This window comes from Mchenga conophoros, linkage group LG17 (assembly GCF_057382185.1).
Source record: "Mchenga conophoros isolate Kocher_MC1m ecotype Shallow Benthic linkage group LG17, M_conophoros_male_GT1.1, whole genome shotgun sequence".
Taxonomy (NCBI): Eukaryota; Metazoa; Chordata; class Actinopteri; order Cichliformes; family Cichlidae; genus Mchenga; species Mchenga conophoros.
Window position 1 is genome coordinate 20,517,824 of NC_140542.1, and position 23,939 is coordinate 20,541,762.

Here is a 23,939-nt window from a genome sequence, read left to right on the forward strand (position 1 = left end):
TCCACAGCAGGGTCAGGGTCTTCTCTGCGCCTAGAACATGCTGCTGTGCGTCACAGAGGGAAAGCAGCATTGTTTATATATCAGTACTTTAACTTTGCGTTCATTTACTCGACCATATGGGTAGCATCTGATGGGATATATTTAATAAATAATGTGCTATGTAACATACATATGTAACACGTATGTTTCAGAGACGCGAGAGGACCGCACCAAGAGACTGTTCAGACACTACACTGTAGGATCCTACGACAACTACACCTCCTACAGGTAACACAGCACCACTAACACCATCTACAGGTAACACAGCACCACTAACACCATCTACAGGTAACACAGCACCACTACACCTCCTACAGGTAACACAGCACCACTACACCTCCTATAGGAACTCAATGGCAGGTTCGACTTTCTTCAGAATCAGGATCATCTTCATTAAAGTGGTTTTGTTTGCAGATTCTTCTGCTGCATGCATGAACATGTGACAGACCTAATGAGACAGGTGACCCTCTCAGGTGTAACCCGGTGATTCAGCAACCGTGGCTGTTTCAAACTATAGAGGAAATTTTTATGTTTAAGATGACGCTTGTTGATGTTTTCAGCTTTTCTGTCTCAGTTGCCGGAAAACAGACGCCAGGCTGGGGAAGAACTAATAAACATTTAGAGATGTTCATTTATGTGAATGTGAAGTTCTCCCTGATTCGTGTGTTATCAGTGTTTATGGCCTTTTTCAGTGAGCTGTTCATATAACACCATCACTAAGAGAGGGTGCAGGGTCTCCTGCTCTGGCTCTAACTGTGAGCTTTATCAAAAAGGAAAGTTTTTGATTCTGAAAGCAGAAAAAATGTCTGTCTTCTGAATCCAAACTTTGTCTGAGAGCCAACTGTACTTAGATTTGAGCTCGGGTCACTGATGAAGAGGTCATGTTCAGCTGCTGTCCTTGCTGAGGCTTTTACAAAAAGTACCTTTATTAATAAATCATTCATTTCATGTCTGCAGAGCATTGAGAGCGTGGCTCAAAAAGCTGGTGGAGGACAGTTTAATGTTTTAACGATTATCACTTGTTCGTCGTCATCTGTAGTTATGCTTTAAAAGCAATTTCATTTCAAGTGGTTCAAACCTTGGAGGCGCAATAGAAGATGGAGGGATCTTTTGTGAGCCTCGTTTCTTTCTTCATGTTTCAGCGATTATGTGATCGAGGAGAAGACGGCCGTGCTGCAGAAGAGGGAGAGCGAAGGATTTGGCTTCGTCCTCAGAGGAGCTAAAGGTAGAAACCGAGGGACGGGTAGTGGAGTGGTGGGCGTTTGGAGGAAGAGGAGGAGAGATTTAAAAAAAAAAAAAAAAAAGCTCCTTGCTGTGTTTCATGACACCTACACAGTCCACAGAGTCTGGCTTCCTGTGGAAGCAGAATCACACTCCGTGGACTGAACCCTCGCTAGTCTGAGGTGGGAGGAGCTTCCCTAACTCACCGGCTCTCTCTTCATTTCCAGCTGAGACGCCCATCGAGGAGTTCGCTCCAACCCCGGCGTTTCCCGCCCTTCAGTACCTGGAGTCAGTTGACCAAGGGGGCGTGGCATGGAGGGCGGGGCTACGGACCGGAGACTTTCTCATTGAGGTACTAGCGGACTTCATTATATATTCAAGTAGACATCAGTCAGCTGACACATTTACTGACATTTTTTCATGTTTTTTTTCAATACTTTATTTTGTTTCTTATTCATTTTATTTTTAACTTATTTTTTATTTTCATATTTTTTTGTTGGTTTATCATTCTCAAGCATATTTGTCATATGAGCACGCTCTGTGAACAGAAAAGAAAAGATTAAGATGGAAACTTGATATTTTCTGACCTCAGTTTTAACAGGTTTTTTTTTACTTTTTAATCACCTACAGGGACAAAAAGCTGTGAATCTTTGTGTTTGGGCCCGTGAAACATTTAAAGCATTATGACTTGAGTTGTTTGTCTTTTCTCCAGGTGAACGGTACCAACGTGGTGAAGGTGGGTCATCGGCAGGTCGTCTCTCTAATCCGGCAGGGAGGAAGTCGCCTCCTGATGAAAGTCGTCTCAGTTTCCAGGAAATCTGAAACCAACCTGATCAGGAAAAAAGGTAGAGCCACCTGCTGTCCAGTCTTAGTAAGATTAGATTTTATTGGTACACAACAGTGTACAGTGATTTAAAGCAAAGAAAGTCAATCTTTTCAGGCCTAAAAAGGACTACAATACAATAACTTAGGTGTCATATAAAGTGGGTTTTATTCAGTTCTGTTAACATTTAAATAAGAAAAATAAAAATGAACTGGGAAGAATAAAGTTTTATTTTAGTTTTACCCCCTTGTTTCAATAAATAATCAAAACAAATCAAGATGTAATTATAGATGTAACAGTCAAACCATTGTATAAATACAAGACGAAGTTCAAGTTTAGTTAGCGAGGAGGCAGCTGCACGTGCTCACTGGAGCTTCTGTGTATTTGACATGTCAGTGACATGACGGCTATCTGTGAACATGTGACTCTTTACAGGGAAACTTATCTCAGCGCTCTTTCTTTTTATAAGTGCTGTAGACCAAAATACCCCCACCCCCCAACACACACACACTGTGTACCACTAATATGCAATCTTGCCTTGTAGCACCGCCCCCTCCAAAACGAGCCCCCAGCACCTCCCTGACCCTGCGATCCAAGTCCATGACGGCTGACCTGGAGGAGATAGGTAAACACACACACACACACACACACACACACACACACACACACAGTTAGACTGTAGCGGTGTGTGTTGCTGACCTTTGCTCTGTCTGCAGCCAGGAGGAGACGCTTCGGTGAGTCACATCGACCTCACGGTCATCGTGTTGTGACCCTGCGGTGACATTTGTCTTTGCAATCTGTTAGCATGATGTCGCAGTGATGTCATCAGCTGCATTTCCACCAGAGTCCAGGTTATTTCTGTGCAGACAGTTTTAACCAGACACAGTCGCACAGCAATGACACCAAGCTCTGAACATCCACTGGAACTCCAAATACCCGCCTTTGTGTAGTGACCGTGGACAGGTTGCTGGTGACTGAGTAATGGTTTAAAGATGAGGTGTCCGTCAGAGTCGCAGTCTGACAAATATTTAGCAGCCCACCCTGCAGTGCAGTGAAACACTGTTTGTCCCCTTCCTGATTTCTTAGGGGTTTTTGCATATTTGTCACACTTACATGTTTCGGGGATTTACGAACAAATTTAGCGCCTCTGACCACACACACAACCAAAAGATGAAGCCGTGCCTCCAAGTGACACTAATCCCCCAAATACTCAGAACATTAGCACGAACATAACTCCTCCCAGCCCAGATGGGGACTTTGTGAAACCCACAAAGTTAGTCACCTGGCCAGCCTTCATCGAAGCACAACAAAGCTGATTTTAAGGGCACAGGGTGGATGACAGAGGAGACAAGAAGGCACAGAGTTAGGATTTTGGGGAATTCGGGCCAACACTTTGGCCTAATTTTATCTCCTGGAATGTTAGGTGGAAAAGCAGCTGATGTTTTCCATTGATGTCGCGACTTTTCAGGGCTGTAGCTGAATCGAGTATAGCTTCTACAATTACACACAAACAGCACATGTTCGGTTTTTATTTGAGGCGTCCATTTTTTTAAGGCATCATTGATATAAGTTCATCTACCCCCTGACCCCTGTTTTTCCCAAAAGGGGGGGGATGCTACAAAAAAATGATGCTTGAAAAACCTAAAAAAAAAAAAAAACAGTAACACTAAGTGCTTTTAAATTGAAACACCTTTTTTTGTCTATTTTGACACTTTTGAGAGTTGTTTTGGGTGAAGTCCTGCTGCAGCCCTGGTGACTGATGTTGTGATGTAGCTCTGATGTCATGATTTCGCCACAGTGTTTGTCACGCTGTTTGGAAACTTTCACAGTGGTGTGGTCGTGTACCGGATGCTTAATCATGTCTTGTTAGGAGTCTGTTCATGTTCCTTTTTGTCGCTCCAGAGAAACTGGATGAGATGTTGGCCGGAAGTCAACAGGAAGTCGTCTTGAGGGGCCGCCCATCAGATGACTTCAGGGCGGCGACGGTGAAGCAGAGGCCAACCAGCCGGCGTATCACACAGGCAGAGATCAATGTAAGACACGGTTGAGCTAATGTGATAAACACATAGCAACCGTAGCGAGAGGATGATTTTTAATCAGAGATTCCTGAGTCGCAGGCTTTCACAGCTCAGTGTTTACCTGCACACAGACTAATCAGATTTTCTTCTCTCAAAGCCTTCAAGCCCCCATAACATCAAATAATAAACTAGAGATGGCACGATACCACTTTTTTATGTCCGATGCCGATATCATAAATTTGGATATCTGCCGATACCGATATAAATCCGATATAGCGTATTTTATAAACAATAAAATGTTTTTTTTAAATATCTTGCTGCATTTTGTATAAGTTCATACTCAAGTTTAAAAAAAAAACCAAAACTAAAGCAATTCTGTTATACACTACACCGAAAATATTTCATACATCAGCAATACTGACCAATCTAATAAACTTAAACCTACACTATCCTCCCTATTCTGGTATTTTAAAGAGTACTTAGTGGAAATATTAAACAACCTAACTAATAGGGTTGTCAACTCCAAATAAAAACCATAGGGAACCATCCCCAACCCTCTGCCTCATAATGCTTAACTGATGTAATTGACTGTAATTTAATGCAAGTGTAAAAAGAAAATGCACAGAAATCAATAATTTTTCTACAATAATTAAATAGATTCAACATCTTTCTTCAACAGAATTGCAGACTGCACAGATGGTACCTTCCCAAAGGAAAAAGTACTATAGTTTACTAGGTTATAAATTTAATTTCTATAAAATGTTCCTATATACAATAATGGATTTCTATAAATTTTACATCAGATGAAAACTTTGGTTGTAAGATTCAGATAATTATTTATTAAAAGTAGTGCTGTCAGCGTTAACCTCATTAAAATGATGTAATTTTAACAAGGTTAACGCTGACAGGACTAATTAAAGTATGTCTTTGTGCCCTCCTTTCCCTGTTAATGCCCTATCGGCCCCCCTGGCAAAACTTTGCTAGACCCGCCCCTGCACAGTTACCAGCTGTCAGCTACATAGAAAAGGATCCTGGTGTAGAAAGTAATATTAAATAAATCCTAACAACAGCTTCTCAAGCTTAAACGTGCCGCTGTTGTTTATCCGCCTGTTTCCTCTTTCTGGCGTAAAGTGGGCAATAAACAAACAAGAGAGACGGGACTTGCGTCAGAAAAGCCGATCAGCTGATCATTGATTAGTTTCATGATTGAAGTAGCAGCAGGAGAGGGAGAGAGAGAGGCAGTCGCTCCCAGCATTCGCTGGGAATGCTTTACAGACATTCAGAGATGAACTTACACACTTGCTTTACTTCTCTGGGATACCTTTAAATGCCGGTTTGGAAGCAGTAGCGAGGCTCCAAATGCTCAACCAGTCCGCCAATAGGTCTCACACGCCACAGCCGCTCTATCGTGAGACGCATGCTCCTCCGATGTGTAAAGGTTATGAGCTGGGTTACGCTATGTGGCAAGTTTTGTGAGGTGCTTTTTTGATATTTAATGGATTGGATTACATTTTTTATTTCTCTCCGATATCCGATCCAGTAATTTAAGTCAGTATTGGACCGATACTGATACGTAATATCGAATCGGACCATCTCTATAATAAACAAGCATTTATTTTAGCTGAACTGGTCGCTACTTACTGGAAATAGATTTGGTCACGGTAAACATTTCAAAATCGGTGGAACGGTCTCTGTGCAGATCAGTCAAATATGGCTTGTTTGTAGCCGGGTTCATGCTCAGAGGTATTGCTAATCAGGCACAGGTCAGGCACCTGAATGTCAGTAGCAGAATAATCTGTTTGGCATTGCCAGAGAGAGATGGTGGATGGTAAAAAGAAAAACATTGTGACTAATAAGTATTTCTGTCCAAAGACTGATTTGAGCACTTTTGCTGAGAAAGGGGAAAACACCTGTACTTTAAAGGATGTGGTTGAGATCACAGACACCATAAGAATACTTACTCGTTGGGGTTGTTACTTTTCTTAAAAGTACCAAGTATTTAAGCATTTAAGCAACACATTTATTTAAGAGTATAAGCAGCTGACTGAGAAACCCTGGGTTGATTTATTGAGCCAATAACCACCTTTGTTTGAACATTTACCCTGGTTGCCCAGGAAAATAAACTGGGTTTATTTACTTCATGGCAGTACTGACTTCATATGTAAAAAGTACATAGTTGTTAGCATAGAAAAGCAAATAAATATCTTAACTCTTGGATTTTTGACAAAATCTTTGTGTTGTTTGTGTCTGTAGTCGCTGTTTGAGCGTCAGGGTCTGGTGCCCCCTTCAGCTCCAGAGAAGAGCACCATGCCTTTACCCAGAGGGATGTCCAGAACCAAAAGTTTTGGTGAGAAATGTAGCATTACACCAAACTATCTCATAGGCTCACATTTTGTAAAATATGTCACTGGCTGAGCATAAGAGTACCGGAAATAGGAAAGTCGAGGCATCATTGGCTTCCCATTTTATGACCCAAGAAGAAAGCCAAATCATCATAGTGCTGCTGTAATAGGTAGACTGGTTTCAAGCTAGCTAACACCACAGATAACTTTATACCAAGAACTTTAATTCATTGATCCAATGCAGACATAAGATCTCTTCGTAAGACCAATTGGTGTGGTCGATTTATTTTGACATCTCATTGTTACTACAACAGGCACACCGGACGACGACAGAATCACAGCTCTGATCAATGAAAGTCGGTTTCCACGGAGCTCTTCGCTGACAGACAGCTTCATCCCTCCTCCTCCTCAGACAGCACCGCCTCCTCCACCCTCTGCATCCTCTACCTCCTCGCTCTTCATACTCGACTCTGGCCCTCCTCCCTCTTTTCTCCCTCCTCCTCCTCCAGCACGAGGAGATGGACTGACCCGCTCTAGTTTCAAGCCAGGGGCAGAGCCAAGGCTTCAGGAGCTTTCAGATTCACCAACGAGGAGCCACACCCACGCCGAGCGGCAGAGGAAAGCAAGGTCCATGATCATCCTGCAGGACACGCCTCCACCACTGCAGCCTGATGCTCACGGTGCCCCTGCTACTCACACACTTCACACCGCCACACACACCGCCACACACACGCTTCACACCGCGACACACACATCTACGCTATCTCTGCACAGCACTAGCCCCGCCCTTGGCCACTCACCTCTGTCGCGACGTCGGGGAAGAGCAATAGAAAACCCCTATGCTAATGTGGGACAACAGGCTCCGCCTACCAAACCCCAGAGGAGGAAGTCACCATTACTGAAACAACTTCCTGTTGAAGAGCAGGGTTAGCATTTTTCTGTCTGATGTCTGTGGCACGTTTGTCTCAACCCTAAGTGCATGATAGGATATGTTGTTCAGAGAACCATGACTCGTGTTTGCTTATTTTTTAAATATATTTAAAATAAAATTAGGCTGAGACACCAAAACAAAAGAAAAATAGACTCCTAATATTTACATTTTCCAGGTCTTGGGATCAAAGATCACGATTCATCCAAAGAAGGAGGTGGACCCAGCAGCCCCAGCAGGGCTGAGCTGTACCAGCAGCAGGTTCTTTCAGAGCGTGCTCGAGTTCAGGGTCGCCGGTCGTCTCTCTTCTTGTCAGTGGAGGGAGCGGGGTCCGAAAATCAGGCACCGCCTCTTCTGACGCAGAGCCACTCGATGGATGACCTCGGCGAGCTTCCCCCTCCAGCTCCGGTCCTGTCACCTTCACCGACGCCTCATACCTTCCTCCACCCACTGACAGGGAAACCTCTAGGTCTGTCTGACAGCACAGAGTTAATGAATGTTCTCAATGAGAATCAGGCTGCCACATTTTGTATGGGTTAATAACAATAATCACCTCTGGAAAAGTTAGTTTTATTCAATTCAAGCTTAGAATAGAAAAGAATAGTAGAGCCTTGAAGTGCTTGACAGATCAAAAGGGGTATACAGGTAAAACCTTGCGGTACTGGTGAAGAAAATAAATAAAAAATAGAGATTTTAAAACTAAGGAGGTATTCCGCAAAACACTAGTGGGGAACAACCCAGGCCAGAAAAAGTGTTAAGGCTGAAGAAGGTATCAGACAAGATCTTAATGTTCTCCACGTAGTAGAAGAACACTTTACAAAATAAAACACAACCTAGAACACAGGGTTGAGGCTCTCAACAAAACATGAAATGGCCAGACAAAGTAAAGGCATTAAGACTGAGGGCAGACAGGGCCTTTGTGTACTGTGCATAGTAGAAGGCAACTCAAAAGAAAACCACTTTACAGAATATAACAGGACCCGGGACAGAGCTAGCGACTTCAGAAAACATAAGATAGAATATTAAGAGATATTGCAAAACAAAACACAACCTAGGTAAGATCCTAGACCTTGACAATATACTGAACCTTGGAATTCAAGTTTTTGTCTGGATGGATTTTTATTCTCACTTGTGTTGTTTGTCTTCAGACCCGTCCTCTCCACTCGCCCTGGCACTTGCTGCAAGAGAACGAGCGCTCACCGCCCGCACACCGAGCCCTGAGCCTCGAACTAAACACGCTTCTGGCTCCACCACACCAATCCCCACCCCGGCTGCCAGTCCTGAGGGCAGACACAAGCGAACGCCCATCACCACCCCACAAAGCAGTCCTGAGCCACGATCCAAGCGCACCACTCCTCAGACAAGCCCTGAGCAGCGGACCAAACGCACCACTCCCCAAACGAGTCCTGAGTTAAGGCATAAACGCATAACCCCACCCCTTTTCCCAGATGGACAAGTTGAGCGCCCAGAAACAGAGGGAGGAGTGACATCACCTGCCGCACCCTCCCCTGAGCGCTGGAGACCCTCCCCTTTGCCACCACTGGCCAATGAGGCTCATTCTCCTCTGATTGATAGACGTAGAAGCCTCACAGTTGGCAGTTCAGAGGAGGAGGGAGGGGCTTACACAGTGACACTCCCACCTGCCTTGTTATCATCCAGCGATGAGGAAACTAGGGAGGAGCTGCGTAGAATTGGTCTGGTGACTCCCCCTCCTGGCTTTAGCAGCCCTCCTGCTGCTCCTCCCCCATCCTCTCTCACCTTGTTGCCACGACGAGGTGGAGAGGGAGGGGGAGGAGAGAGTGGTCCTGAATCTTTGGGTAGACGAGGAGATGAGGAGGAAGGAGGTGATGAAAGGCTTCATGACAGCTCGTCTTCCCCAAGCTCCCTTCCACCCTCCATCACCCTGGCTTCTCCTCCTGCTCCATCTTCCCCATCTTCCCCACCCGCTACTCACCCATCTCCTTCATCCGCCGCCGTTTCCCCATCAGGTTTGAAGCCTCGCCTTCGTTCACCTATCGGTCGAGGACGTTCTGCACTCCGGGACCCCCTATTAAAGCAGTCGTCAGACAGTGAGCTCCTCCCATCTGCTGCATCATCATCCTCCCCCTCCTCCCCACTTTGCTCCTCTCCCACCAGTGGCGGAGGCCGACAGCCACGCTATTTGTTTCAAAGGAGGTCTAAGTTGTGGGGGGGTGGGGATCAAGATCGACGGGGCCTCAGTCCAGAGGAAGGGGGGGGGCGTCCAGCAGCCTTGGGAGGCCAGGGATCCGGCTCAGCTGTGGATCTAACAAGCCGGTCAGCTTCTGCACTAGAGCTAAGCGGCAGAGCGGGGTCTGGACTGGATCTAGCCAATCGGCTACAGCTGCTCAACAAAGATAGCCACTCTCTGGGGGAGGAGCCAAGCCCCCTCGATCCAGGTCGAAGGTCACCAGTAGGAGGTGCCAGGTACATCAAATATTGTAAATACTGGTGTGGTGTGCTGTTGATCTGGCAGTCATGCAGTGTGTTTGCTTGAGTAGATGTTTTGTAACAGTCTGTTATTTGTATTGTTCCAGATGTGTGGACAGTGGGGAGAGTAAATCGTAGGTTTTAATCTCTGGTAAACATTTCTTGTTATTACCAAGAGATGGCTTTCATCAGCTAACAGCTGACTAACATGCACCACCCTTGACTAACTACTAAATATCTCAAATTACTCTCCCATCTGTCTTTTGAACTAAAGTAGGGAAATCTTTGATAACCACATCACCTGAAAGGAATAATCTTTTTAGTGCTCAGCAACTATAACAGAGCACAACAGCCCTGTCAAGCCTTGTATTTGTTTATATCTTGAAGTTGTACAGGAAGTTTTTGGGGGGAATAGCTTCTGTTATCATTTTCAAATCACAAAAATAGAAGAGGAGCTAGGACTAAACCTAATATACACCAAAACTAAGAGTGGGGCTAGGACAGAGACAGGCAGACACTAAGGAGTACTTTGAACAGTATTTTAATGTACTTTGATCTAAGACAGATTACATACTAAGAAGAAGGAGATAGCCTAGCTTAAGACATAACTCTAAGGTACTTAGCAAAATAAAAAGGACCTAGACCAGAGCCTTGAGGTACTCCACGAAACATGATAGGATGTTGGCCTTTGACAAGGCATCAATTGGACATTTTATCTTACCCTAATCTCTGTGTTTCTTGTGGGTAGCACAAGAAACACAGCCATCTTCATATATTCTGTACAGAAATGTAAACAACCAAACCAAGTTATGTTAAAATGGTTTATCGGTGTGATCTGACGGTTTAACTTCCAGTGAAACAATGCTACACATGAAGTTTCATGACTGTACAACATGATCAGTATTAGCAAAGATATGAAATTGCTTGCCCAGCGTTAGCCCCAGTTTTTCAACAGAAAGAAGCCTGAAGTAGTTTTCCAAAGTCCTGCAGAACCAAAGGTTCTTATCTAGACAGTCAAAATGCAGGGTGTTCTCTTCAACAACTGTTTCAAAATTTGAAAAGAATAATGTACAATTTATCTGCCACAACTTTCACATAAGAATACAATACTTGACAGGAAGCTGTAACTAATGATTATAAGGCTTAACAAAGGATCATTTACACTGTGTTTAACTCATAACTAAACATTCTATTTGCTGTGTTGCAGGTTGTTCTCCAGTCTCGGTGAACTTCACACCATCTCCCAGAGAGGATATGGCGCCTCCTATACAGTCCGACCTGGAAGTCGCTACCCTGTCACTCGCCGGAGCCCTTCTCCTTCTCCCTCGCCCTCTGATAGGTCAGTGGGACTCCCCTCCACTACCGCCCCCTGCTCTGAAAGGCCAGATCTGAGCTCAGGTCGCGGTCTAACCATCCTAAAGTCCTCCAGTCTCAGCCTCCCCTCAGAACCAAAGGAGGTTCGGTTTGTGATGCGAAGCGCCAGTGCACGAACCAGATCCCGTTCCCCTTCCCCTTCACCCCATGCCTCGCCCTGCCCCTCCCCGGTCCTCAGTGGGCCCTTGTTGTCCCTACGACCATGGAGGCAGCGGCCCCTCAACTTGTGGAATAAATACGATGTGGGTGACTGGCTGGAGAGCGTGGGTCTGGCCGAACACCGCCAGCGCTTCCAGGACCACGAGATTGAAGGCTCCCATCTCCCTGCCCTCACCAAAGAGGACTACGTGGAGCTGGGAGTCACCAGGCTGGGACACCGGATCAACATTGAGAGGGCACTCCGACAGCTGCTGGATGGTTCCACTTGACCCCTCACCTCTGACCACCCACCTCTTAGATATCCTAAACTGTAACCTCAGACCCCCTGACCTCTGGTCAGACAGTAGGCCATCTCTTTGAATTGAATAATCTTAGCAGTGACTGATATTTAGACCTTAGACCAGAAGTTTTCTGGTTTATCAGCTCTTTGATCAGCAACATAAGGACTGGTAGCAGCTGCAGACCTCTGATGTTTCGTTTGCCTGTTAATGTCTGCATGCCCCATAAAAACTCCCAACCAAACCAAACACTTCACACTGAGTTATGACTGACTTATGGTTGCATAGATTCATTTAAAACAAAATTAACATGAAATTAAATGTGCATGGCATGTTTTTAATAATCTTGAACATTGTGTTAACTCAATGTTCTTGATTATACCAAAAGTTTTAAGTCAAATGAACTATAGGCTAATATTTTAAATGAGAAATTGAATCCTTTTTTATTTATGTACAGTGATGAATGATTAAGAGACAAATTAACAATCTGACACCAACAAAGGTGGTCATGAGGAAAATCATGAGGTTCAACTGCAGTATTTCATTTGGCGTTGAAAATAAGTCCATGCTTCCCAGAATATTAAAGATCAGAGAATTATTTTTTTCAAATACGCCACCTCAGTATTAGTCCAAAACAGTTTTCTTTTTGTCAAAAAACCCCCAACAAAAAACACTAAAACATTTAACATTCCCAGACATGGACACTCAGTCATTTAACTGGGAATTATAAAATGTCAGAAGACACTAATAGAAAATATCGATGACAGACATGTGAAAACTGGTCGCTGAACTATTGAAACAACCAAATGAACTGACTAAATCTTGTCAGCTGGACTCGGTTTTACACTGTGACAGATTTGTCAGTGTTCTCTGATAGCATGTTTGCTAGTCTTTCCAATTGCTGGGATAACATTACCTATAAAAGCAGAATCTTCTCCAGTATACAATTTCACTACAAGCCACTAAATTTTACTATACTTAGAATTAAAATGTACCAGTAAGTCCCACAATGTGAACAAACTGGGAACCATCAAAGTTTCCCTGACCGTGATGTAACTTATGAAACAGCTGCTTCTGTACAGCCAGGATTTAAAAATGAAAAATAACAGTCAGTGCATCTGAGAAAGGCAGAACAATGAAAGGAACTGAAAAATCTTATCAACACGACTCTGCTCTTAAGCTACGAGAGATTTGAGTGGCCATTATTTTTTTTTAATCCAAAGGTAACTACTCAGTAACTGTTAATAAAATTTATGATGTATTACGATTCTTGAAGACTATAAGCTGCAGCTTAAATTCAAACAGTTGCTTGTTGTTACAGTTTTTGATGGACAGTAAACACTCAAACATCTGGAAACATCAGCTATGAAAGCATTACCTGAATTCGGGTCTGGACCATTACAAACAGCTCTGCTGCCAGCCTCTAATGGTGATCAAAGAGCTGATGTGACAATCCGACTACAAACACATCGAGACGGGTCGTGTCCTCGTGCCGTTCTGCTTCCCCAGACGAGTTTAGCTGGACCTTTGCTAGCGGAGCTGGATGACTGGCAAGCTACTGGGAGTCTCTACTGTAACACCAGGAAATTATAGCTGCGGATATTTGTCCGTCCTTTTCTTGTGACTTAACTTTTGTTTTCCCAAATAATCACTCATGACGAGTTTGTGTTAATTTTTGAGTTCATACTATCTTAAAGCTGATCATTTAGAATTTATGAATAACAAGTAACAATAATGTGGTGGTGATGAGTTTATAATAGTCCGGAAAATGATTTTGAGTTCCTTATGATTTGACAATGAGTTGAATTTCAAGGTCATCTCGATGATGTTTTTGGAATTCATAATGATTTGTCAATGAGTGTGACTTTGTGCTGATGTGCTATGTGTTTCAGGGAGAGCTGCAGCAGAGCTCCAACTGTAAACCTCTCTGGTTTCTAACCTGCTTATTGAGGGCTTACTGTACATGGTGCTATTTGTTTAAAGCCATCTGTACAGAAAATACTTTCCTCCTTCCCCTCTTTATCTTCCCCACCCTGATATCTATTAATTAGCCCCCTGAAATTTAATCAAAGAACGACTTTCAGGAACAGGCCATAAATGGAGTTTCCTCCCTGCCATACTGGGGATTTTTCATCCCTGCCATATGTGGGGTTTCCTCCTGACCGCAGAGTTTACATCAGAGTTCCCCTGTAAGACTTAACATCCATTCATTTTAATTCTACTTCATCTTATTTAATTTTTCACCGTGAAACGTTTTTATGTTAAGTCACAGTTGAAATGCAGAGGTGAAGGATTTTTGTGCAGTTTCAGTATCCAACACAGCTGCAGACTCTAGATCACTCTCTTGCAATTAATTAAATTGAATGTATATTTACACTTACCAGCAGTATATAAACTTGTAATAAAGTATTAGCGCCACTAGATGGATAGGCAACAGGGAACGATATTATAAGCAGTGTAAGATATGGCTTTTCTGGAGATTTAGCACCTTCCCCTAAAGGAAATTTACCAGGACTCTTATAAAGATATATTTCACCATTTGGATGGATTCAATTTAATCAAGCAAACAAAAAGAAATATTGATCTGTAGAGCTGTCACTCAAAATGTAATCTCAGATAACAGAAAAGGAGACTCAAATGAACCGAAAATTTCTGAAACATTTTGGGTTTAAATACTGAATAAATCCATGATGTTTCCAAAGTAATCAAGTTTAAATCAAATTATGATCACGGCTGATCAAAATAGTCAGGATTGCAGTTTTTGCCATCACGTCACCAGAAATAACAGAAAATCTTCTGCTTGCAGTTGTAGTTGCTCCTCAAAAGCTCAATTTGAGTTGGAACAAACCTCTGGACATATATGACACACTACAAATATTAACTACATGTTTATATGCTGCTAATAAATGTAAATAAGTAATTTATCTGCCTGCTGTGGAATCTAATCACAAAGAAGCTGAAAGAATTCATGTAGTTGGAGATACTGTCCAAAATTACAGGAAGCTATCTAAGTTAGAGTTTATGGAAACCGGCTGGCGCACTTTATCCTGATGTGTCGTTCACGCCAAATGTGAAGCAAAGTTTCACCTCCCGTGGAATCAGCCACACTGGTGACCTGTGAATATTCACCGAGCAGCCAGCGGGATAAAGACGAAGCTGCAAACAAGTTCCAGAAACGCATCCTCACAGTTTACACTCTGTTTCCTCCGAGCTCGCTCCTTTTTTTCCCTCTTTGTCTAAAAGCAAAGTCGAACCTTTCAGCTCCAGCTGTTCTCGACCAGCGCCGATAAGCTCCTCCCTCATTTCTGATCTCACTGGTATCAGCAGAGGATCACCACTGATGGGTTCTCATGCGAGCAAATGTGGATTTGCCTGTATTATTAAACAGACTGATCGTATCCGTACCGTGTGAAAACTCTGCTTCACGTTTGTTGTGAACGCACCGTTAAAGGGGACCTTTATATTTTTATACTGGCGCTAGATCAGAGTAGCTTTGTACAGGTCAAAGTTCAAATAATCTTCATAGTAACATTCCTGTCTTTATACAGGCCCTCAGTTCACCCTGTCTGAAACAAGCCAATTTATCTTCGGGCTCTTTCCTTGACAGCCTACTTTGCTCTTATTGGCTAACTTCTGGAAGCCTGCCGAGGGGCGGCATCCAGTGCTTGTGAGGTGTACTCTGAAGGCCAAGTGTTCGGCTCACAGGGATTACTTCTACTCATGTTTACCTCATTATGTGTTTATATACACACATTAAACATCACAACATCAGACAGATGACAACAAAATAAGTAAAGGTTTCATATTTTACTACAGCACTAATAATGATACTATTATAATCCATCACTTTGACCTCTTGCCCTGAGAAAACAGACTTATTGAGAGCTTTGTGTTTATCCTAACTTAGCACAAAGCATGGAAGCAGGAGGAAACTGTTAGCCTAGCTCCATCACAAGGTAAAAGTGAATGTTCTAGCTTATGTACACAGTGTAGTGTTGTATTCAGAAAACTTAAATAGAGCAGTCCTGAGTACAACTCAAACAGCCTCCTTTTTATTTCACTGTCTTTCTACATTTGCACATTAACAGCAAGTGGGTGGAAACTGGATTCCTCCAACCTATAAACCAGCGTTCTTTACATACCGGAGACTTGAATAGAATTTTATTTCAGACATTTTCTTAAAGTCACATCGCCCCCTTCTTTTCTGAATATTTGAATTTGGTTTAAAAAAGAATCCCTCCGTTTGCCGCCCTCTAAAGGACAATCGAAGTTTCAGTGCCTGTTCCCGCAGCAGATCGACTGCTTCTGTCTCGTTTCCTTCCAAGTCCAGTTCCCAAACAACCTGCCGAGCTGCAGTCATGATTTCCAAAGTTCTACAAGTTGATGTTGACATGCTTTTATGGACAAAATAATATAGAATGTACAGACTATTTACAGCACATTACAGTAGACTATATGGTCTGTATAATATATATTATGGTAGAATAAAATGTAGCTATAGTGTAAAATACAAAGTAGACAAAGTTTATTTAAAAAAGTAATATTTTGGTAGGCTGTAGTCTATGAAGTCTTTAATCTAATGAGATATTCAGAGCTTGTAAGCAGCTACACTGAGCTCCATCTGGAAACAGTGCAAGTTTCAATTAAACCAGGTTTCATTTTTTCAATGAAGAAATCAAACGTGCGTACATTTAAATATACAATAAATTAACGGTGTTTTTGTCCACAGAAACACTCACCAGTACTATTACCTTACATTATTGAGGTGACTGTTGTTGTGATTTAATGCTATATAAATAAAACTGAATAGAACTGAATTGAATTGAATACACTATAAAATAAAATTCTGCTTAAGTTCAGGATATTTTTGCGTTGGGTTCATCCAATCTTAACCTTCAGTTCTACTTAAATAAAGCTACACATCTGATGGGAAATCAGATGACCAAAGTCTGGCTTCTTGTAATTCTTCCTCTTGCGACAGACATCCTGGAAATCAGGCCTATACTTTCTGTTTCTGGTTATCCAGACTAGACTGTAATGACTCTAGTCTGAAATAACACTGGAAAAAATGTGACCAACAAAACAAAAAACAGAACTGGCAGAGAAAAGAAAATGGCTAGTACCTGATTCTTTTCTTGCTTCCCTCAATTGATGTTGTACTTATTGTGCGCAGACTGAGCAGAGAAAGATGCTCTGCAGAAATGCTTTAAAATAAAACACAATAAAAAGAGAATCAGTGGATGGTCTGTGTGGAAAGCTACAAAAACTCAGTTCGGGTCATCATTATTGCTTCCTTTGGTTTTATCGATTAGCCAAACCGGTCTGGACCAAAAGTGTCTTTGAATGTTTAATCTGCAGCTCAGAGTCCTGCAGTGTGGCTGCTTACACTGAGAGAATATCACTTGAGTCAGGTATTCTGTACATGTGTAGTATATATTATAATGGACTACTGATAGTCTACTGTACAGAGTCATGCGCAGAATGAGTCAGTGAAGCAGGTTGGAAGCAGATCAGCGACCTCGGGTCCCCGCCTGTGCTCTGTTACACCTGACATGAGGTCAGTCGCCCATCGTAGGACTTCTCAGCCAATCAGAAATGACAACATTTAATCAGTTCTGTCTTATTTGAGCCAATCAAATGTAAGTAGGGCTAAACAGCAGGTGGCACCAATTCTTCTACTCACCCAGTGAGACTATTGTTTTTCAAACTTTCTTTTTTTTGTTGGTTATTAACAACAAAATAGATCCAAGTAGACGTTTACGTAAAGGTTACTGTACGAGCATCAGCACACTCTTATTCTACTTATTCAACACAGCTTCGTGTCATTTGACTGTCGTCATCATGGTTTCAGAACCACCTCATTAAACCATTGAATAATGTCATTACAACAGCTCCAGTTATTTTTTTTTTCAGTTAACCCTGTGAGGCCTCAGTCATTGAATCCATGCACAGCCTGCAACTGAGTACGTAGGTCGCTGACAACATTCACAACATTTATATACTCGTGTGATGCGCCCCGCATCACTCTACTTAACCACCAGCTAGTTTTTTGGTGGTGGAGTTTCTTCCATGAAGTGACTGAAAGCAGATGGAAAGTCAGAAACGTGTATGAGGAACTGATGCTATCAAGAGCCAATCACAGTCCCTGCGGCCTCAAAGATGTAATGTGTGCTTATATTTCAGTTACAGAATCCCACTTTGCACTAACTGTTTAGATTTGGACTCTTTTAAGAAAAAATGTGAATTTTTTTGTGTGTGTGTTTTAATGGTTTTAAGACGTCCCCGAACAAAGACTGAGACCGCACAGTGTGAACATAATTAATTATCCATAATTAAGCCAGTAATTATACAAATAAAGTTTTATCATTTCTATGACTTTTACTTTACTTAGGCAATAAATAAAGACGTGTCTGTTAAATCTCAAAAACAAATTCTCACTAATACCATTTATTGACACTCATATTGGCATAGCAGTTTTATAATTAAAACTATCCTTAAATCACATGTAAATAAAGAGCAGGGCTCATAAACCATCCCATTCAGTAACTTTAAATACATCTGAAGTGAGCTGGATTACAGTGTTATTCAGTCTACAAGATAAAACCCTGTCCAAGTACTTTTGGTCATTTTTGGTTCTACAGTTTGTGTTTGCGTGTTCCAGCCATCTACAAAGATAATAAGTCAATCGGAAAACCACAAAAAAGCTGCCTCGTGATTTTTGTGCTATTTAATACGAGCTCAGATTGTTTATTTCTCTAAAAAAATACCTGCATATATTCATATGTATATGTGAGTGCCTCAAAACTTTTGCACTTGGCACTACTTGGTCACTCGAGGGTTAAATATGAGCTGTAAACCTATCAGAACAATGTCATTTATATTTGACTGTTATAATCAGGTCTGTGATGAAAAGATTTTTAATAATTCCTCTAAGAGAAAAATGAGGATATAAATCAAACCATAGCTCCTCAGCCGTGGTTTAAACCTCTAATATTTATTATTTATGTTCCTCGATGTTCGGTAGCTGAGGATGGTCATGCCTCTTTTACCAGCGTTCATGTCCATGAAGTGTCAGAAAATACACAAAGTTCAGTAACGTTCACGCCCACGGCAGAGTAAGGAAACTCAAGAGTTCAGATTTTTACATTTTTGTGTTTAAAAAAATGAGAAGTTTTTATTTAGAGATTTTACAGTCCAAAAACAGAAGGGAATAGAAAGCCATCATTTATAAATGTTCACTTCACATATTTGTTGGTTAAAAGTTGGTTGAGAACAGAATTTCTTTTGCTTAGGGTTAGACAACTGTAGAAACCAGAGGCCACCCAGCAGGGGGTGCTGCAGATAAACGTTGAAGCGATAACTTAAAAACTTCCAGATTCTTCCAAATCTGTGTGATAAAGTGATAATTGATCAATAGAAGCAGGATAAATCTGAAAGAATGAGCCAAAATGGAAAACTGGAAAATAATCCACAGCTTCCTGCTGATTGGCTGAGAATCCTGGCTTTCTAACCTGCGTGTGAAACCCTCCTCCCCCTCCTCTTAAATCTCCACCTGCTTATAAGTTTATGGTTTTATGGTTCCCCCCCCCCCTTTCTAGCTTCCTCTTTTTACAGTATGTTTGTAGTTTCTTCTGGAGTGAGTGGTGTGCGTGTACTTGTAGTTTTTTCTTCCCTTTTCTAAAAACCGAAGAGCACACGATGACAACTGATGAGCTCTGCAACGCAACAGATTGTAATCTTTATAATAAACTGTCATTTATTACAAACTGCACTCACAGCCTTCACGTGTGCTTCTTTCACAGGTTTATGACCTCAGACCTTCTCTGGCCACTAAAGTGTGAAGTCGAGTTAATGACTGATGAGTTTCACCTCAGATGTGCGCTGATGATGATTTACTACCCGACTTCATATTAAAACAAACACTAAACCTGAAATATTTAAAATATTTGAGAAGTTCAAACTGTTTAACAGCTGAATAATGAAAGCATCAAACTTTATAACAAAGTCCTTTAACAGAAGATTTGATGTCATGATTTTATCCCGTCTTTCCTGTGATGACGCATCTCTTCTGTAGCTTCCTGCACTCTGCCTGGACATCTTCCCCTTTCTTCACTCCTTCTCTTTTTTAAACTAACAGTAAATATTTAAATATCATCTGACATGAAAACGTCATGTGGTTAGCTAGCCAGCTGTCAAAAAGTAGCTATATCTTGATTTATGGAAAATATGGAGGGTAGGTATGAGTAACTCCATGGCTACGATTTACTGTGATGTCAGCACAGCTCCATGACCTTTTTACTCTCACCTGAACAATAGGTGTCAAATCAGGGAAGATTCAGGTTTCCAGTCATGTGACTGTTAACCATGTGACATTAACTTGTTTGCTATTTTGAAATGTATAATGCTGTCTCAAGAGTCTGAGAGACTCATAACCATTGGTAAATAGGAGCACTAGGAAAAATGTGGTTGCTGGCAGTCCAAATGCTGCAGTCACCTTTCATTTGCATGGAAGACGCCAACTTGTCTGCAAACACTTGCCAACTGCTCACCAAGCAGCAGTGAAGCTGTGAAAAGTAAAACTGCAAATGGACACCGTTCTCCTTCAAAGTACAAGCTGACCCTTTTGAAACTTTTACATTAAAGGCAAGTGTTCTCAGTTTCTGGTTTACATCAAACTTTTTCCATATTTTATACCAGTCTGTGAACAGTTGGTGTCTCACATGCACTTACACGAATCTGTAACAGTGTGCTAGTGAACAAAGCTATCACAGGAGATTTTAGTGACCCTGTTCGGGACTGACTTCACAATGACTGCCAGCAACCTCCAGCAACAACTTGCCAACCAGTCAGGGAAACCTCATACCTAGAGGTTGCTAAATGTTATGGACTGCTCTCTCGGCCTGTGTGACTGGGGCCTTACTCAGTGATAAACCTGTGTTTGTCACTCATTTAGTGTTAAAAGCCTTTTCTTACTCTAAATACTCCAATAATAACACACAAAAGACTAAACTTCCCACTGAAACTTTTTCAAACTAACCTAAAAGTAAAGTTTTTAAAAGCTTAAAGTGGCACTGAAAGGAGTAAAGTCACTACAACTGTCATGGTGGATGGAATTAGAGGACTCAGGTCCGAGAGTCCTTGCGAAGTGATGGTGAATTTATTTACAGTGAAAACAAGGCAACAGTTCGACTGTAATCAAAAAGAGCACGGTGACTTCTCCCAGCGTGACAGTGCAATAATAATCCAAAACTCCGTCTCTCGCTGCTCCTCTGTTCCCCGGATCCTGGAGACAGGCGAGAAAACAAACATACAGTAACTAAACTGTTCTCTCACGTTCACAATCTTGAAACACTAACCGCGGCTGCGCTACCCGGCTTAGCTCAACGTTCCAGTGCTGGCTCTCATCCGACCGCACCGGTAATTAGGTCTGGATGTCAAAAGATTAGTAAGTAAGTAAGTAAAGTTTATTTATTAAGCGCTTTTCACAGACAGACAGTCACAAAGCGCTGTACACAAATATTAAAATAAACAATACAATCAATAGACATATACAGTGTAAAAGATCAAATGTAAATAATGTAAAAAATATATATAAAATGAATAGAACAACAAAAGGCTTGTTTGAACAGAAAAGTTTTTAACTGTTTTTTAAAAGAATCCACAGAGTCAAGCAAATGTAATTGTAGTGGTAAACTGTTCCACAGCCTTGGTGCAACAGACTGAAAGGCTCTGTCCCCTTTTGTCTTCCGTCGTGTACGGGGAACAACCAGACTCTGAGTCTGTGAGCGGAGATGACGAGCAGCAGTGTATTTTCTAAGAAGCTTGGATAAATAATCTGGAGCCTGGTCATTTAGCCCTAAAGAATGTAGACTCATGGGCAGTGTAGTCCGTGCTGCAGGGAGAGTGGACTGCCATTAGTGATGTGCGGATCGATCTTGAAATATCGATTCCTCCGATACCAGTCATTTATGTTCTAGAACCGATTCTCACATTAAATATCGATATTTTTAGTAATTTAGGGTTAATTTGTAGTTTATCATTAACAGCAACACAGTGGAAAGAAACTATAACATTCGGATTGTCTACATTCAAAGGAACTACTTCCTCTTCCGCCTTTCATAGTCATGTGCGAAATACGGCTGTATAAATGTCTGCAGCCCCTTGGCTCGCGCACTCACAACAATGGCTGAGCGTAATTGTGTGGACGTATTTTACCTCCACAAACAGCTGAGACATGGTTTGCGATACATGTGGCAAAAAAGTGCTCCAAGAGTGAGGTGTTGTGGCCATACTTGCCAACCTTGAGACCTCAGAATTAGGGAGACATTCAAAAGGGCTGTTGGGGGGAGGGGGGGTGATAAATACATTTTACAGTGTTTATTTATCGGATAAAATACGTTAAATGTCACCGTTATTATTAGCCGGCCTGGAAACAGCGGGGGGTGTCCAAATTCAGAGGCTGCTTCCACCTGAGGACCCGCCCTTCGCGGTCTAAAGAAAGCCGGGTAGTACGTCACGAGCTCCCTCGGTGGAGTGAAACAGCCGTCTGCTCCTTGCCATCTAAAATATAACCGGGCGCTGGCGTAAACTCTCGACCGTCTCACACTTTCTTTAATTAGTTTTCTGTTTGATGTTTATTCAGCTGTGTGAAAACCCCGGAGGAACCCTCCTGAGGGATTAATAAAGTTAAATTGAATTTAATCTAATCTAATAACTTTAATCTCAGCCAATCCGATTTACTCACGAACAAATAAAACACTGAAAAAGCCAACCAATAACATTTTTAAGTTATCAAAGTGACTTATATTTCATGTTTAACCCGAGTAGTGAAAGACCGCGGGGGTTTGAAAACAATGTGTCGATCGGCTCAGATATTTGAAGTTTACACAGCTACATTCTCACCTGAAAACATGTTAAAAGTTGTTTTTTTTTGCGACCCAGAAAGAGAAATAAGAGTAATATTAAAACTAAGTAGCTGCCGCCATTGTTGGAAACTGGAATTAGCTCGGCCGCGCTCCGTGAGAGACGTCTGTCTCGCCCTAGCAGCACCTGTCCCTCTCCTCCTCTTCAGTTCGTCTCAACATACGCTCGTCATATTCTGTGATATGATTTACTCTAAGGTGTTTGACAAGGTTAGTGATGTTGCCACAACCATACATGCCAACCCTCCCGATCTTTCCGGGAGAATCCCGGAGCCACCATTCTCCCGAATTTCCACCCTTTAGTGCTGCAGGCAGGCAGGTGTTCAAATAGCGCACAACTTCAGTTTTTTTTATTTCTATATGATGAACTCTGCATTATTAAGTGATAAGAACAAGTAATCCGATGTCGTGTAATCATTATGACGCTATAATTTGAGATACACTAAATAAAATATGTTTTTGCATAAAGTATCGGTATCGGATCAGTATCATCGATACCACCCTGAATATTACTTGGGATCGGATCGGAAAGGAAATCAGTGGTATCGCACATCACTAACTGCCATACCCGTTATGTGTCTGTGAGGGAGAGGAGGGAGAAAAAGGAGAGTCGAACAGTACGAGTTGTCACCGAGCAGAAACAGGAGATGAAAGCATGTAAATATAATAATAACCACTGCAGCCAAAGTAAGTTTAAGTAAGCTATTAAGACTCGACTGTACACCGTGTTCGCGTTTTCCTCTGAAACAATAAGTTCTGTTGGAGCAGCCTTTCAACACCTCTCTCTGTCTCTCACTAGCAAAGTTGACCCAGACAACAAAGTAAAGCTAGTTTTTGGCTACAAGCCCGACAGGAACCCAACGTATTAGCCAGAGGTCCCTTTACTACGGTTTGGGGCGCGGACCTGTTTTATATACGCACGAATAGTTTTTTATATGAGATCGCTGCAAAAAGTGCAGCCTTACCTTAAGATATATTAAGATTTAAAATTCTAGTTGGTATTGGTATGGCGAGTATCCTTCAGTAATAGTAATAAATCACACAGCAACATTCATGTGGTTGTAAAAAGCTTGATAACATATTAAGTAATCCAAAGTATTCCGTTATGTTTGGGAGCATGTATTCTGTAATCTGTAATGGAATACATTTTAAAAGTGACCTTCCCAACACTGCAACTAGATTACATTTTATCACAAAAAACAGAATCTCTTCGACAGTGAATGCAACAATACTGGGACGGGAAATCAATAATACTTACTATTAAGTATTACTACTACTTTTACCATTATTTCTATTCTGCTGAAAATAAACCTAATCACCCCTATCTGCCAGGGACTTACACTGTGCTCTAAACCAAATGCCTAATGGCAAGGCACCAGGCCTGGAT

At 41.9% G+C, this 23,939-nt stretch overlaps 1 protein-coding gene across 4 annotated transcripts in view; it reads left to right on the top strand.

Annotated features, from left to right (window-relative positions):
• shank3b (SH3 and multiple ankyrin repeat domains 3b) overlaps window positions 1-19,401 on the top strand; it is a 69,314-nt gene extending 49,913 nt beyond the window's left edge. For 2 of the 4 annotated variants that reach the window (XM_085250982.1, XM_085250984.1), the window contains exons 16-27: window positions 192-267; window positions 1,182-1,264; window positions 1,488-1,612; window positions 1,973-2,105; window positions 2,628-2,708; window positions 2,800-2,817; window positions 3,986-4,116; window positions 6,355-6,448; window positions 6,758-7,369; window positions 7,550-7,840; window positions 8,520-9,816; window positions 11,027-19,401. In XM_085250982.1, the coding sequence (XP_085107108.1) occupies window positions 192-267; window positions 1,182-1,264; window positions 1,488-1,612; window positions 1,973-2,105; window positions 2,628-2,708; window positions 2,800-2,817; window positions 3,986-4,116; window positions 6,355-6,448; window positions 6,758-7,369; window positions 7,550-7,840; window positions 8,520-9,816; window positions 11,027-11,621 (3,536 nt within the window). In that variant the 3' untranslated portion in view covers window positions 11,622-19,401. Of the gene's footprint in view, window positions 1-191; window positions 268-1,181; window positions 1,265-1,487; window positions 1,613-1,972; window positions 2,106-2,627; window positions 2,709-2,799; window positions 2,818-3,985; window positions 4,117-6,354; window positions 6,449-6,757; window positions 7,370-7,549; window positions 7,841-8,519; window positions 9,817-9,926; window positions 9,954-11,026 lie in introns of all 4 variants that reach the window. The other 2 variants (XM_085250981.1, XM_085250983.1) reach the window with 2 other exon arrangements.
• The last annotated feature ends 4,538 nt before the right edge of the window (window positions 19,402-23,939 follow it).